The following is a 15,868-nucleotide window of genomic DNA, read 5'->3' as shown; positions in this document are numbered from 1 at the left end:
GTCAAAAAGTTTTAAGGACATAGAGCATAGATGTAGTCCCCTAAGATCCCCAGTCAGTCCATTTAAACACCATTTATTTGTATATGGCTTTTGATAATGATAGCTAGAGTATGAAGACCTAAGGCCAAGTTCATTACACATATTTTTTTTTTGACGCACTCAAATGAACAAAACAAACATATCTACTCTTTTACCTCTAGTGGTATTCAGCCATGCAGATAGTTTGGGTTTAAGGTGTCCTGGTTTTGAGATATCTGAGTTTTCTGTCTCCACCCTAATACAATGTGGGAAAATAAAGTTTGGTTTGTCATGCTCACAAACAATGCCCCTGCCCCATAATCCACAGACCTCACTGTGGGTTGTTTTTATTAGACATACTTTCTATTGAAGAAAAAGTCTCAATAAAGCAGTTGATAAAGTCTTCGGCTGATTATGCAGAATAAGGCTGGATTCATCAAAATAATCATGCTGAGAAGTTTAACGATGCTCCAGCTGAACTTTGTCTCATTCAGACAGGAACTCTTCGTCCTTCTCAGTGAGTGTATTTTCTTCTTCTGTGCAGTAAGTACAGCAGTACACATTCCTCCACAGACACTATGTTTGTTTACTACTACTGTGGTCATGGAAATGCTTTCATTAGCTTTAACTAGCTTCGATCACCTCAATGAGGACTGACATTGATCACCTCCACTGGTGCATAATTGCAACACGTTGAGTATGTTTCGTGTTTGCAACAGCTGGGCCAGATGTTGTCATTTACCTTCTTGCATGGAGCATGTTTGGGAAATAACAGTGACAACACTGCTTCTGGAAAGAGATGTTGCCATTGACTTTTTTAAATGTAACTCTTCAATGCTGTGAGCACCACAAACTAAATTCCTAAATTCACTAAATTCTTAAATTCACATTTAGCTAACTGTTTCCTGTCTTCCTGTGCCAAGTTAAGCTTCATATTTACCACACAGATAGGTGAGTGGTATTGATCTACTTATCAAATTCACAGAAAGAAAGTGAATAAGTGCATTTCCCAAAAACACTATGGGGTATGACAAAAGGTTACTAGGAGAGTGGAAACACATGCAGTTTTTTTCATCTACAGTCAGATAATTTGCCTGAAATCACTTAAAAAAGAATTCAATTCAGAAGAGGATGCGGTGTAAACAACATCAGTATTAAGATAGGAAAGGAAAATTACTGTGTCATCTGAATATTTACGTGTGAAAGTGCAACTTGGTAAAGTGGATCTACAGAACATGAGATTCTCTTAAAGAAGCTGTCCTCATCAGCCCCAAATGACCCTACCAGATCTCCTCTGGTCCATTGCACAAGCCTGATCCTCCTCCATCACGCTGAGCCTGGCAGCCCCGCCTCCACACCACGACCAATCCCACGTCTCAACACGCCCACTACCTGACCAATAGGACCTCTGCAGGGGGAAGTACCAGGGGCGGGGCAGCCCATACATGCCTATAGGTAAGGAAGAACACATTTAATCTTGTCTGTTTAAAATATGAGTGAATAATTGAGTATGATGGGGATTCAGATAAGGATTCCTACCTGGATGCACTGCCTCTATGTACCAGGTAAGTACACCATATACAGCAGCATCGATGATGAGCATCATCATGGATAGACCCAGGTTAAAGTCATCGCCTTCTACCGGTGACTGGTTGATGGTTCGCCACTGGATGCCAACGCCCGCAACCTCATACAGGGCAAAATATTTTGAACCCAGGCCGAAGGCTGTGGTGGACATGAGAGACTGAAGGAGAGAGGTGAAGCAAGAATTTATTAATCTGTATTTCATCTGCAATATTTAAGTAATATTTCACAGTGACAACACAAGGGGCAATGTTTACAGAGTTCAAATGTGGCCAGATTAATTGCAACAATGGGAGAAAAGAGAAAAGGCCTTACAGCGATGCACTTCTCAAAGGCAGTGATCTTATCATGGGCCACCTCCTCCCTGATGGCCACATACATGTAGGGCACGTAGCTGAGGAAGTAGATAATTCCTCCGCAGGCTGATGCCAGCTTGGCTTTTGAATAAATCACTGACACCAGAAAACTGGAAAACAAAGGGCAGTTGCATGGGCTTCTTTTCATCAAACCTTACATATATGTCAGGAGTCAAACTAATGACTCTCCAATCAGAAGTTTCTGTTAGAGACATCAGGGTGTAGGATGGTGCTCAGAGGTGAATGGATATTAAAGGTAGAGTCAGGGCTTTTTCAAAACAAATACAAAAATGTGAATGGTATTTCATGTATTTTTAAACATTTACTGCATATTAACGTAACAATAACAGACTATGATAACGTCTCTTACTGTCCTATGTGCATAATAATGGTAGTGTAGTAAAATAGAGGTTGCAGTGGTTTTTATTAACCCTGAGTAGTGTCTCAGGCCACATACAGCTCCTAGTATGTGGATGTGGCCAGTATGTGTATTTTTACATATAATATTGTGCTTTAAAGTTGCTTTAATTGATTTTTTTTCTCAGTAGTTGATGGGGACCAAACCAGAACTAAAAGGAGCATGAGTATTGGAGTTACATTCATCATGTGCACACAAATATATAAATAATATTGCTCTGCCCCTGCTGGATGATTGCTAACAGGTTTGCCACAGCAACTTTACAAGGAGATAATATGTCAAATGTTGTGTTTTCATCTTGATCTGCTGCCCAAAAAAGACAAAAAAGGTTATTATAATGAACTATTACTGCACATTTAAAGCAGTTGTAAGGGCCCTGCACACCCACACAGTGTTTTCACTTATTGTAGGTGATTAGATGTCTAATCAGCTTCTAAGTGGGCAGAGTGTTGCTGATTATTATGTGAGGTCACTTGACACAACCTTGATATTAAACAGTTACTACCGGTACAATCTGATTAGATGTCTGTTTTGGTGGGACTACATCTGCACTGTGTTGGCACTCACCAGAACATGATGGTAGCCACGGCATAGATGGTGAGGAAGAGCCAGATGATGAAGGGGTCACTGTGGAGCAACACCCGGCCATACTTCAAGATGGCGGTCAGAGCAGTGACAGAGATGGACAGCTGGACGAAGCCGGTGATGAACCATGCCACCCAGTGAACTGCGTTGTTCAGACCCATCATCTTCATCACCTGAGGAGGCAGCATGATGGTTAAATGACAGAATTTGTAGATACTTGTAGATAAGTACTACATCTCCATTTAAAACTCTATCAGTCCACTGTCAGCTTGTTTAGGCATTTGGTTTAGACATTCTTACTGTGTGTTCAAAGTGGATGGAAAGATGCAAGTAGATGCAAATTCATGCGGGGCAGTGCATATCGACGCAAAGGCTTGTCAGCGTGAGTTGAAATATTTTTACCTAGTATACGGCTGCACTGTGTATGGTCAATGTGTGAAACTGCAATTTTCTGTAGTGGTCCCAGTAATATTTGTTGTTGAAGTGTACTGAAGTAGCATATCACATGACATGTTAAGCTACGTTTGAGTCAATAAAAAGGTTATAAATGCAGTTCTAAGAACTTATTTTAATTAACCTATTTTAATTCTAATCATAACTATTCTAATTATCTGCTAACTCTCCCAGCTCCCACTTTCACTCTGCGGATGTCTCTCATTTTTCACTCTGTATTGAGTGTTTTGTCAGAGTCAATGATCATGGAAGCTTCAGTGGAAATTGTAAAGGAAAGTTTTAACAGCATTTTAGGTGTAAATTCAGGAGGCTTATCTCTGTCTGGTTACTGCAGTTACAGTGAAATCAAGCGCACCTGCAGAGTAGCCACCCCACACTAAACTAATATAACAGCTACATGAGTCCCATATTTTACCCGCAAGACTTGTGTTTTAATGCTACTGTTCATTGTTCGTTTGTGATGTGAAAACGTCAGAGAAATAAAAAAGTTTGCGTCCTGGTGTTAGTTCATTTATAAAATCCAAACACAGTGCAGAGCGTCTCTCCTGCTGGCTGCTGACAGTACTGTCAGCCGCAGAGTCAATCACCTCGGACAGTAGAGGAAGAGACGCAGAGACTCTGGTATGTGACTGTTTAAATAGGCGTTTAGCTGCCTTCACTGCATTTAACACCAGACCACAGAATATCAGATGGTATGGTCAGGAAGGAAACATTGTGGTAAAGTGTTAACGCCTAACATAGGCCTGACATATTAACCAGACAGTTTCAGTCTGTCACTGCAGGCTGGTGACAGACACACAGTCTAACCTCTTTGAGTCGATGTTCCTTCTCGGCCACAATGTGCTGAATCATCATGGCCACTGAGTAAACCCAGGAGATCACCATGCACAGAGGCATCATGTGCTCAATCACAAACAGGAAACTAAAAAAAAAACAACAACACAGACCAAATATAGTTATTTTTGAACTTCTAACACACGTAAAATATATTTATAAGAACAACATTTATATAAGCAGTTAAAAATACAATTTTTGCATATAAAATATCTGTATATGCCATGCTCAACATCATGACATGAACAGAGCCACACAAAAGAGAACATGACAGGTAGAGTATGTTCATGTTAATGTTATTGCTAAAAACAGTCCATTTCTTACTCGTCTCTGGTGTAACATGGATAGGGGAACATCTGAACGTAGTTACCCGGCTCCACCACATCATGGCCCACAAATGTGTTGATGATGGCTCTCTCTATCATATCTGAGAAAGAGAAATGTGATAAATGTGCATTACATTTTTAGTTGTTTGCATTTAGGTGATGCTTTGAAAGAAAAAGAAGAAGAAGGTGAGAAGGCAGAGAGGACATGACGAGGTGTTTAATGTGCTACAGCTGAGCAGCTAATTAGTTATCTAGCTGTTAATGGACATTAGCGGTGCACTTTTCCCTGGTGAATGTTTGTTTGGTGGTTCGTTCAACACGCTAAACTGCAGGACAAGATGTGTGTTCATGTTTATAAGTTATCATCAAGTTTTGATGACCATGTTTAAAGGAGGAAGGTATCACGCCTCATATTGCACTTTAATTTAACAACTGAGTATTGAATATTTTATACATTTTAAGATTTTATTTAAACATTGGACATGTTGAATGTTGTTTTCATGGGCTAAAGTTCCTTGCTTCAAGTTTCACAGAATAAATGGGAAGCAAAGATGTCTCCTTTTTTTTTTTGCTGATCTGAAAAATGATCCGATCCATGACTCAAAGCCATGATACAATCCGTACCGTGAGTTCTGTGATCCGTTGCACCCCTTTTGAAAGGGGTCTCTCATGGTGACACACTCATTTACCGAAACAAGACTAAATGATAAAGCAAGGATTCTACAGGCCATTTAAAGAACTGTTCCACCCAAACACACAATCAAGAGTTTTCATTAGAACAACTTCCTCCCAGAGAAATGTTCCCTGTACATTTTATGCCAGTAGCATAAAACTCTGTGTAGATTCATGACTAAAACTGTGTGTACACACAAAAATACATTCTTTTAATCAGATGTATAAAGTCCTGCATACTATACTATGGCTCTGTTTTATAAATGTCAGTCATTGTGGAACAAGGTGCACATGCACGAGCCTTATTTTCACTCCCACAATTAGCCATAAATGGAAGAAGATGCTCTTATCAGCCATTTTTTTTATATCAATAAGCTGACTGCATCATGGTCTTTACACCCGTCAATGAAACAAACGGGAGAGAAGTGCAGTTTCATCACTTGTGTTGCACCAGTGAGGTTCTCAAACAGGCACATCATGCCTCTATCATGCACAGCTGTGTGGCTCTTTATAATGTCCATGTCATTAATTAATCACATAGACCTGTAAACTTTCGTCAGCAGTAATCTCTGGTAATCATTTTTAAACATCAGAAATATAATCAATGATTAGCAGCAGTGCTCACAAAACGACTTTACAGGGTGTGTCACAGTTTAGGGTAAAAAAAGGAATATTAACAGCAAAATGATGTCGCCTATGCAAATTAGAAGAATGAGACATAACATAAGTAATTACTCAATATGAAGTTTATCAATGTCTTTGTTTGGCATTTTACAGATTGATATGTAGAACCATAAAAATCACACAATCAGTACAGTTGGTTATCAAACTAAACTACAGTTTAGACCAGTACCCCTGGTCTAAAATGTGCCTCACCACACATTCTGTTCATTAAAAATACTGGTTTATGTATGGGAAATGATATCTGCATGATTTGGGCATACTAATTGTTTATGCATCTGGCCTCTGGTCACTGATTCCAAACAATAAAAATAATTATGAATTAGATCAGATGGTGCTATAGCCTGATATTTATTAGATAAAATGTCTGACTGTCCATCATAATCAAACCAATTACATGATGCCTGAGTCACATAACAAGGTGTGTTGGAGATATTTTTTGCAGAGCGCAGTTCCAAAAAGTGCACAATTAAATATCAAAGCACACATTAAAACCATTGTTATATTAAAGTCCAGCGTTTGCTGAGATAAAGCAGCATGCTCTCACTCTACAGAGCCAGTAAGCTCTTTTATACACAGCTGAGTTGGGATTTTTTCAGACACCACTCCCCCTTTTGTGACCCCTTTAATAATCATACAGTCCCCTAGCTAGAATTTTTTTTGTAATTCCAGTGATCCAACCCTTTCAATCTGTCATGGCTAAAATCAACCATAAATTGCCTTGGCAGTCTCCGGGCAACTCCTGTCAGTTTGGATGCATCATTATGGATCAACTCTCTGTATCAGACAAGCAGCTCCCTACTGTCTGCCTTCTAAATAAAATATGACTTGCAGTGGAAAGTGCTTCTGCTCCAGCTTGCATTGGCATTTTCACAGGTGTGCCCACTTCACAGTGCACAGTGGTAAGCACTTTACCAGAATAAATCTTTTTCTTACTAAAACATACTAAACAATGCGTTTGACATCACAGTCTGGCTCCCCTGTGGATCTGTGTGGCTCTTGATTTATAGCAGAGACTGTTGCCATCACATTGCTCTAAAACAAAGTCCACGACAAAAATGTTTCTGCTTCCAACTGTGGCAGCTGTGTAACATTACAAATATAACCATGTACGTTATGTATCAAATCTATTGTCTAACCTGCATCATGGATATATTGTCAGCACTCAAGAAGCATTGCATTCTGGTCACATACCTTGGATCCAAACAAAACCATAAAGGAAGTAGAATTTCCCCCCAGTGTTTGGTCCTGGACGCCAGTAGGCTCGTCGGATTTCATTGGTCTTTTCTGTAAAGCTGGAGTTTTGTCTAATTTTGTACAGGACGTGGGGCGGCAGGGAACCATCTTTGTTAGTCTGGAAAATCACACCTATGAAGCAGAAGAGCAAGTATCAGGTCAGCAGTGTCCTGGTGGTCATCATGAAGCCTGCTAACATCATAGTGTAGCTTCAGTCCATTTCTGAACAATGTCAAACCTCTGTCTTACAATCAGGTTTGTTTGTCCTGTGGGAATCTCTCCTTACAGCACTGACTTTATCCTACTCACTGAATTGTCTTCACTTGTTGCACTTGTTTTGCCTACAGACACTAGATTTGCATGTCTAACTCTGGAGGTCCACTGGATGCAGCTGTGATGCGTTCCTGTTGGTGCACAGCTGTATCACGTCTATGTTGTGGCTCAGTCATCCACTGAAAGCTTCAGAAGCAGAGTGTCTTCAAACAGTCTGTTCTTCAGCAATGGACTCTTTGTTCAGTTTTCCCTGCATCATCTGTTTTGTGTGTATCAAATGTAAGGTAGATTGTTTCCAATATTGTTTGGAGTTGTTTTGCTGACATTTTTTGTCTTTTACAAGCATGATTAATACATGTTTGCAGGGCATTTATTATTCATGTGGTAACGCTGTTTTACAAAGGTGCAGATTCAACTTTATGGTCATTTTGGAGGCTGTAGTTTGTGGTGCTGTTCACACTGTAGTGCTGAATGTGTTGTTTTACTGAGAGGTGTTTCTAAATTACATATGTGTCTGGCCATTTGGATGTTCAGAAAATCTGTAAAAAAAAATGAAATTGCAGATTTTGAACTTGTTGCACTTCACAATTGGCTAGCAAGCCAAATCAGTCCATTTGAACTGTACCACTATGTCCTTCTCCTGCTGTGGCCCAACTGTTCCACTAGTTTTCATTAGAGCATAAAGCCAGCGCTTTGTTCAAGCATTTGTTTTACTATTTGCTGAGCTATCATTATCCCCCCCTGACACACAGGTACAGAGTGATGACTCACTGGCAAACACAGAAACATTGTCCTGGTAGGCCTGGTTCAGCGTGTAGTTGACGATGCTGTCCTCATCAGGAAAGCCCTTGAAGATGTCCACACTGACCTAAAAGCCCGGGACAAACACAGAAATAATCGTTCACAGTGGAAGTAGAGTCATGAAAAAAACTATTGTGACAGCTGAGCACCATACTGAATTACTGCAGGGTCTGCATGTTTACACTTGAATCAATAGGATAGTGTTTCTTTGCCTTTTCCTGTCTCCAAACGGTGTCTGTAAGTAAATCAATGCATATTATTGCAAATATAATGACCTTGGGCAATGTTATTTTATAGTATGTGTCACTTCAGATTGAAAATGAACACAAACATTCTTTCATATGACTTCCATGCCACATCTGACTACTCATACTAAATGTTCACAATATATTGTGTAGTGTGTGAGTTTGTATTTCACTCCTCCATGGTTCATCTTATGCTGTACATTATAGTGTGGTGCATGTCTGACTGTGTTTGCTGAAGTACAATGTCAGTGTTGTGTTTTCATCAAGCAGCAACCTCCGGGGCTGAAAAATGAAGCAAATGCAGAAGTGCCAAGAACCTGCTTTCTATCTAATGGCCATCAGGGGGCGAATCCACTGGTTGCAAAAGAAAGTCCGATTGTATGGAAGCCTATGGGAAAATGACCCTACTTCTCTCTTGATTTATTACCTCACTGAACTGTTTCCTAGTGGGTTTTTGGTCTCAATTGCTAGTTTCAAGCCTTCTTCAACACAGCATGATGTTCATTTTGTAAATTATGGTCCCATTTAGAGTGCTAACCAAGCTAGCAGCTAGTACTATGGTCAGCTCTACCCTCTTGTCCAAATATGGTCCCTTCTGGTTCCAAAAATCAAACATGGCGACGGCCAAATCCAAGATGGTGATGGTCAAATTGCTACACTCGAGGCTTCAAAATGGCAGTTTATAAACCAATGGGTGACTCACAGTGGCTATGTCCATATTTCTTACAGTCTATGGTTTTCATCTTGTTGCACTGCCCCCAAATGGTCAAAAAAATAAATTAACAGATTTAAAGAAATATTTTTTTTGGGAGATAAATTGAATTGCTTTGCCAAGACTGAAAAGATCGATACCACTCTTATGACTGTACAGTAAATGTAAAACTACAACAAGGTTAGCTTAGTTTCGCAGGGGGGGGGGACAGCTAGCCTAGCTCTGTCCAAAGGGAACAAAATCTGCCTACCAGCACCTCTAAAGCTTACATATTAAACTTTATATCTCTTTTGTTTAATTTGTACAAAAACTGTAGTGTAAAAACAATAATTACATGCTTTATGGGAGGGTTAAGGTTGTAGTTGTTGCTACTACTCCAGCTAATGTCCACAAAAGAGAACCCTCTCCAACTCGTTATTCAGTAATGAGTCATGTTGGCTATGCTCTACTGCTCATGTATGAGCTGGCATTGTATGGTCAATGTTAAGTACTGTAGAATAAAGAAGCCATGTGGAAATCCAAATTAAGTTGTCTGTTGCCTCTCTAAGCTAACTAGCAATCCCAGAGCTTCTGCTAACTACAAGCTGCTAGCTGTCTCCACCTTCCCCAGCCCACATTACAAGCAGTGGCTCCAAGAATTTACTGGTCCCAGCTGAGAAGTGCATGTATCGAGATATTTATCTATTTATTTTCATTTATTTAAGTTTTCTTAAACCAATGTATTATTATAAATGTTGTTGACATAACTTATATTTGTTCTGCTAATTTTTTCTCTTCTTTTTCTAAACATTTTTGTTATTGTACAGTTATTGTACATTTGTTTGATTTCTGAGAAGTAATTGTTGTCAGGGATTATGACCATCAAGTAAAGAGTATTAAAAGAAAAAGAAGTGCAAGCTGGCCTGGTTAGGAATCGCCACTAATTATACAGACCTTAGACATGAAGCGCGTCCAGCCACAGGCAGCGTTGTCAATGGTGTCCAGCTGTTCTAGCAGGGTGGAGGTGTTAGGAAGACTGTAGTTTGCCTCCATCAGCCCCTGTATCAGCTCACTGTCTGTGCCATTCAACAGCTCAGGGTGCTGTTGAAGCTCTGAAGACAGCTGGAGGCAGAGGAGAAAGAGCTGATAGATGACTCACAGCCCACTGAACTTCATGGGAAAATATTGATACATGGAATAATTTTCACATCCTGATGTCATCATCAATAATTTCAGTGGATGACTTGTATGTGAACATACTTGTTGCAGCCACACCAGCTGGTTGTGCAGCCGGCCCTCCTCAAGAAAAATCCTGAGCTGAGCAGAGATGTTAAGCCACACCTTGGTGTAGTGTGTCACGTTCCCAACGAATGCAAATGTCTCATTGGCCTAAGAGGGAAAAAAAATGTTCCTTTGTTTTTGTAATGCTATTTTGTCATGAATTCAGCCATCTGCCCATAAAGTTTCACTCCTTTCCTCCTCCACATCCTCCCTTCATCTCTCACCCTCCCACATTCACAGTGCTCTCACCCGTCCTCAGCCACTTGCTCAGATAACTGATAGGTGCTGCGAATGGTCAGACTGTGCTACAATCAACAGATAATCAATAAGTAGGAGAAGGTTGTTGTGAACCCAAGATGTCAGACAGTACAGGATACATGTACTGTTTGTGGAATACAAAACTTTTCCCATTGCTTGCTCCATGGTCTCACATAATTCATGTTGGGAGTCTCTGGCTCTGTAGTGACAGTGACACTAAACATTGACAATAAAACTGTAAATGCAGCATTGTCAAGAGTGAACTATTAAGATCAGGGTATAAAATAAATCAAAACAAACCTTTAAGGATAAGATTTATTCTGTATGTTTGTTGTCAACAAGGACAACGAGGAAAGCTCAATACCACTGGTTCCTACTGAAGACATCAATCTTTAAAAACAGCTCACAAATATTTATTTTCATGTTTTAAAAACTCAGTAATTTCCTAAAACAACTGGTCACTGTAGTTTTTAGCAAACGTTCCTCAAATGGGAGGAAATAGTGCATTTGTTGGGGACTATTTTAAGCGGCAGATGAATTCACATTTGTTCTGGTGAGTATTTCTGGAAGCAGAACAGTGTGAGTGTGTGTGAGTAAATCTCACTACAGTGTGTGTTCATGGTGATGAAGGAACATGTCACCCAGTGCAGCAGTGTGGCTCACTGATGTGTTTTTAATAGTTTTTGGACAACAATGGAGCGCTATGACACAGAGGAATAAGATACACACAATGTACTTGTTAGTAGGATAGATTAACTGTTGATTTGGTTTACAAGGATAAAAATATTGAATATCGACAGAATAAATCTTTAAAGCTGTATTAATCAATATTTTAATTGAGCGAGAGAGTCTATTTTGGACTTTGGAAATAGTAGTTTGACCAAATATTGCGTGTCAAAGTCCACTTATTAGCTTTCAACCACATCCTCATCAGTGGATACCAACTGCTGTACACTGTGAGATGCAGTTGAGCTAGCTTCGTAAAAAGCTAAAAACCATACTGTTATGTTCACATATGATCAAATGACAATGTGTAGCATAACAAAAAGAGAATTATCACCAACTCTGCAGTGTTTTAGCTCATTTCTTTGTTCACTTCTTTGTTTTTTTGGCTCTGAAACTTTATCTGTTTGAATGTGGCCCATGAAGGTACACATAAAATAAAACCATACATGTAGAAAAAATATACACATTGCATTAAAAGAAAATATATACAGTACCAGTCAAAACTTTGGACATTCATCTGAATGAGAAAGTGTGTCCAAACTTTTCACTGTTACTGTACATATGCATTTCCACATACTTTTAACATCACTTTGACTGATATGTGCAGCTACGTGCATGTGTTAGAGTACTACTTCCCCCATAACTTGTTTATCACATTAATAGTTAATAAAAGTTGGCATTAAGGATTTGTTTATTCAGATGAGTTTTATAATGGTGGGAAGAGTTGGAGTGAGTGATAGAGGTGACGTGAAAGGTTGTTTGATGTCTCTCTGCCTGGTTGTGATAGTGCCTGTCTGATAGTGAGGATAGGGTAGTTCCTGTTATCGTACTAGCATGGCTGATCCGAGAAAGTTTTGATTTGTTTTTAACATAGAGAAAGTTGTACTGGTATGTCAGATGTGTTTATAGCTTGTTCTGCTTCCCCAAGTGGCCAAAGAACAAACAATAGATGCAGCTTTAGTCATAGTTTTGCAATTCTTTGGTGTGGAGCACCATGAAAGAAGTACTGTATGTCAGTTTAAGTAATGAAAGAAAATTTACTTATACACCCACACCAAGGACAGCACTCTCTACTTGCCTTCTGAATCACTTTATCCACCTGGGAGCCGATGGGTGAGTAGAGGATCTTGGGATTTGTAGTCATCAGGTGAACCAGTAAGCCCAGGTTCCTCTGTTCTTTGCTGGTGAATCCCAGAGAACTCATATTGCCTTGCTTCAAGGCCTCCGGCTCAATGATCCTGCAACAGCCACGGGTTAAAGGCCATTAACTTTACTGCTACTCACAGTAGTAGTGCTTCTGCATTTTATGTTATCTGTCGCAGGTTGTTAAAATGAATCACAATGAAACAAAAAGAATCCTTCTCATATATCAGGCCACAACCTCACTGTGCTCACATCAAACAGCTCACAGTAACAAATGATGCTGCAGTCACTTTATCTGACAAGGAATTCCTCTGAGTTTGTCAGTGAATCTTTTGTGATTCGGACACAAAAGAAAGGATTGGTGAAAGTTCTTGTCATCAATGACTTGACCAGTGTAAACCAATGTGAAGCACCAAAATTCACTGTGAGTGAAACATGATGTCTTATTTCTACCAGTTATGATATTTTTGTAGCCTACTCAACAAGTTAATAGCTGGGATAGCTATTATTATAGCTGAGGCTATATTATCAGTAGGCTACATAATATCAGATGTATGTTTCAAATTATGTGTAGGTTACCAACTACATAATCATCTACTCTTACATATTTTCTCTTCCACAGGACGTCCATTCAATTTACAAGCATCATCGAAAGTTAAAAATGAAGAAGCTGCAGTTGGAGATAAAGAAACTGGAGAAGTATATAAGTATAAATTTAAACACAGCAGAGGGTCATGGTTTGGACTTTATTTAATTTTCTTTTTGTCTTCACAGCTTGAACAAAATGAGTGAATAAATAAATAAATAAATAAATAAACAGAAAGTAACTTTGGCATACTTATATTTCTTAAATTATAAATGCTAAGCTTTTAAATAAAAGGGTTCATGAATAAAATGTGGATTAACTGAAAGAGGTGTTTTTGTAAAAATTCCTCACAGTTCTTCCATCTTATGTTTCTGAACATGAACATGACACAAGTGATGCGAGTGCAACGAGACACTTGACGGAACAGTCTTTTGGGATTCTGTTTCCGTCTGTCAGAAATTCTTTGACACACAGCTAAATTAAGCTTGACAGTTAGCCTGCCGCGGAGCAGACTAGTTCTGCAGTATAAGTTCATAGAATCATATAAGCCACAGTAATGGAACGGAACTTTATTAAATTCACAAGGCTTATCAAAATAGGCCAGACTCTTCCTTTATCCACCATAATGAAATACCCCTCCAGAGGTTCATTAAAAGATGTATTAAACAGTTTCTGACCATCTGAGGCTGAGTTTCACAGCAAGCTAAAATATCACGCGATTGAAATATTAATTCCTTATGAAGTTGTTATATAATGAACATGTTAGCAACCAGTTACCTGTTTACATATCCAGCAGACAGACGGAGTTGTGTTTGTGTCTACCTGATCATTTTTAATTTCACTTTCCTTTTAGCTGTATTTTGGTCTCCACCAACTCCTGACAATAATGTCTGTCTCTTTAGCTGCCAAATGTTCACTATGTTCACCAGCTAACTGCTGTCTCTGAAACAAAAACAATGAACCGAAAGAGGCTAAATTGCGTCATAGAGCTGAAAGAACTGTCCAGTGATAATGTAGGTTTGTCACCATGAGCAACACCTTTCACATTAGAGTCTTTGTTCATACAAAAATATTGATTCATGCAGCTTTAAAGCCTCACCTTGTGTTTCATTTCACTTCACTTTAGCGATGCTGCAGATCTCAACAGTTTACATGGTGAGTACCATTTTATTTGTATGGATAGGAACGATAACCGCAACTACAAAAATCACCCACCTGTTGTTCCCACACAGAATGGGCTGCAGCCCGGCCCAAAGTTGCACAAATGCTGAGAACTGAGAGTGTGGGTTTTCAGCTTCCTCCTTCCCTTTCCCTCCTGCTCCAACACCAGCCTCCGCTCCCTCCTCAGCCTCCTCTCCGGGGATGTCGGTGGTGTTGGGGCCCCACGTGGTGGCATTGAGGGACCAGGTTGTGTTTGTGGGGGAGGGGGGAGTTCGACCAGTACAGGCCCCTTTGGGCAGCAGTCGGGCCAGGCCGGAGAGCAGGTCCACGTCCTTGAGAAGCCTCTCCACATCGGCCAGGTCCTTCAGTAAGGCCCCAAGGTGGGACTGGGAGAGAGGAAGCAAGGAGCTGGGCCGCTCCAGGTGAAGCTGGTGGGAAGAGGATGTAGGAGAAAGCTAGTGAGGTACTATCATGGGCTCCAAACTTGTTGTTAGTTAATCTCAGAAGTTCTTATATAATATATACTACAGCGCATCAAAGTCACAAAAGACTATGTTTTTGTTTTTTCTTTCTGAACAATATCTATGTTGAGCACAGCAGTTATCTTGTGGGAATGAGAAGATCATATATATTACATACATACATCCTTCTTTACCATGCAGCTCGTCACATCAGATGCATTTTTTTTAACTTTTTTATTTTTGTAGTTTTACCAGAAAAACATGAGGTTATCCTCAGCAGGACTCATCTGCTGTGTGTTCTAACAGACATTGAGCTTAGCCAAAAGGACCACACAGATTCAGATCATGTTTTTGATTTTATCCACAATTAGTGATACTGTCGGTGACTATGTATTGGTTTAGGTGGATATTTTTTTTTGCTCCTCATCCCCTTGTTGCCTCTTCTATACTGACTGTAAGGAATAAGGAAGTGCTCAGACTCCATAATTTTGCACAGGAAGTGGGAAAATGCGGCGTTGTGTACATTGACATCTGCACCTTGCACCTATATTTTAGAAAATATCTTATCAGTCTTATTATAGAACATACAGCGTGAAGGACTGACAGACTGGGAGACTTTCTTCTACAGCAGTCTGACAAACGTTGAGTGATATTTACACAGCAGCGATAATTAGATCAGTTCCTCATGTTACTGTCAGAATCGTCATGTGACTGGTCACAATACGTTTGTCTTTCATGATACAGTATATCATATAATAACAGAAGTTGTCTGAGTGTGACTGTTTAAAACGTTACATTTCTTCATCCAAAACACAGAGTGCACAGTGGAGACTATATGGATTTACTATTGTGTAACAAGCTAATTATTCCTAATTATATTATCAATAAAACATACAATATAATATAGTTGGGTGAGAAGTATATATATAATAACTACAGTACCACACTTTTCCCTTTAACTTGAATCAGAAAGTGTGTCCAAACTTTTGACTGGTGCTGTATATTGGCTCTTATTTGTTTACGATATTAACTATTTGATAAGGATCCCTTAAATGTCGTTATTAAAGAAAGATGGCACA

General features: G+C 39.5%; 1 protein-coding gene across 4 annotated transcripts in view; it reads right to left on the bottom strand.

Annotated features, from left to right (window-relative positions):
- The window catches only part of abca2 (ATP-binding cassette, sub-family A (ABC1), member 2), a 119,517-nt gene that overhangs the window by 34,183 nt on the left and 69,466 nt on the right, over window positions 1-15,868 (bottom strand). For all 4 annotated transcript variants that reach the window (XM_067600572.1, XM_067600556.1, XM_067600552.1 and 1 more), the window contains 12 exons: window positions 14,383-14,756; window positions 12,517-12,676; window positions 10,434-10,562; window positions 10,128-10,295; window positions 8,208-8,304; window positions 7,122-7,295; window positions 4,573-4,675; window positions 4,222-4,336; window positions 2,944-3,134; window positions 1,918-2,068; window positions 1,558-1,762; window positions 1,303-1,467 (listed from right to left, as the gene is read on the bottom strand). In XM_067600572.1, coding sequence (XP_067456673.1) covers window positions 1,303-1,467; window positions 1,558-1,762; window positions 1,918-2,068; window positions 2,944-3,134; window positions 4,222-4,336; window positions 4,573-4,675; window positions 7,122-7,295; window positions 8,208-8,304; window positions 10,128-10,295; window positions 10,434-10,562; window positions 12,517-12,676; window positions 14,383-14,756 — 2,032 coding nt within the window. The remainder of the gene's footprint in view (window positions 1-1,302; window positions 1,468-1,557; window positions 1,763-1,917; window positions 2,069-2,943; window positions 3,135-4,221; window positions 4,337-4,572; window positions 4,676-7,121; window positions 7,296-8,207; window positions 8,305-10,127; window positions 10,296-10,433; window positions 10,563-12,516; window positions 12,677-14,382; window positions 14,757-15,868) is intronic.

Source organism: Thunnus thynnus, chromosome 2, assembly GCF_963924715.1.
Source record: "Thunnus thynnus chromosome 2, fThuThy2.1, whole genome shotgun sequence".
Taxonomy (NCBI): Eukaryota; Metazoa; Chordata; class Actinopteri; order Scombriformes; family Scombridae; genus Thunnus; species Thunnus thynnus.
Note: the sequence above shows the minus strand (reverse complement) of the source record. Positions and strands in the feature narration are given on the sequence as shown.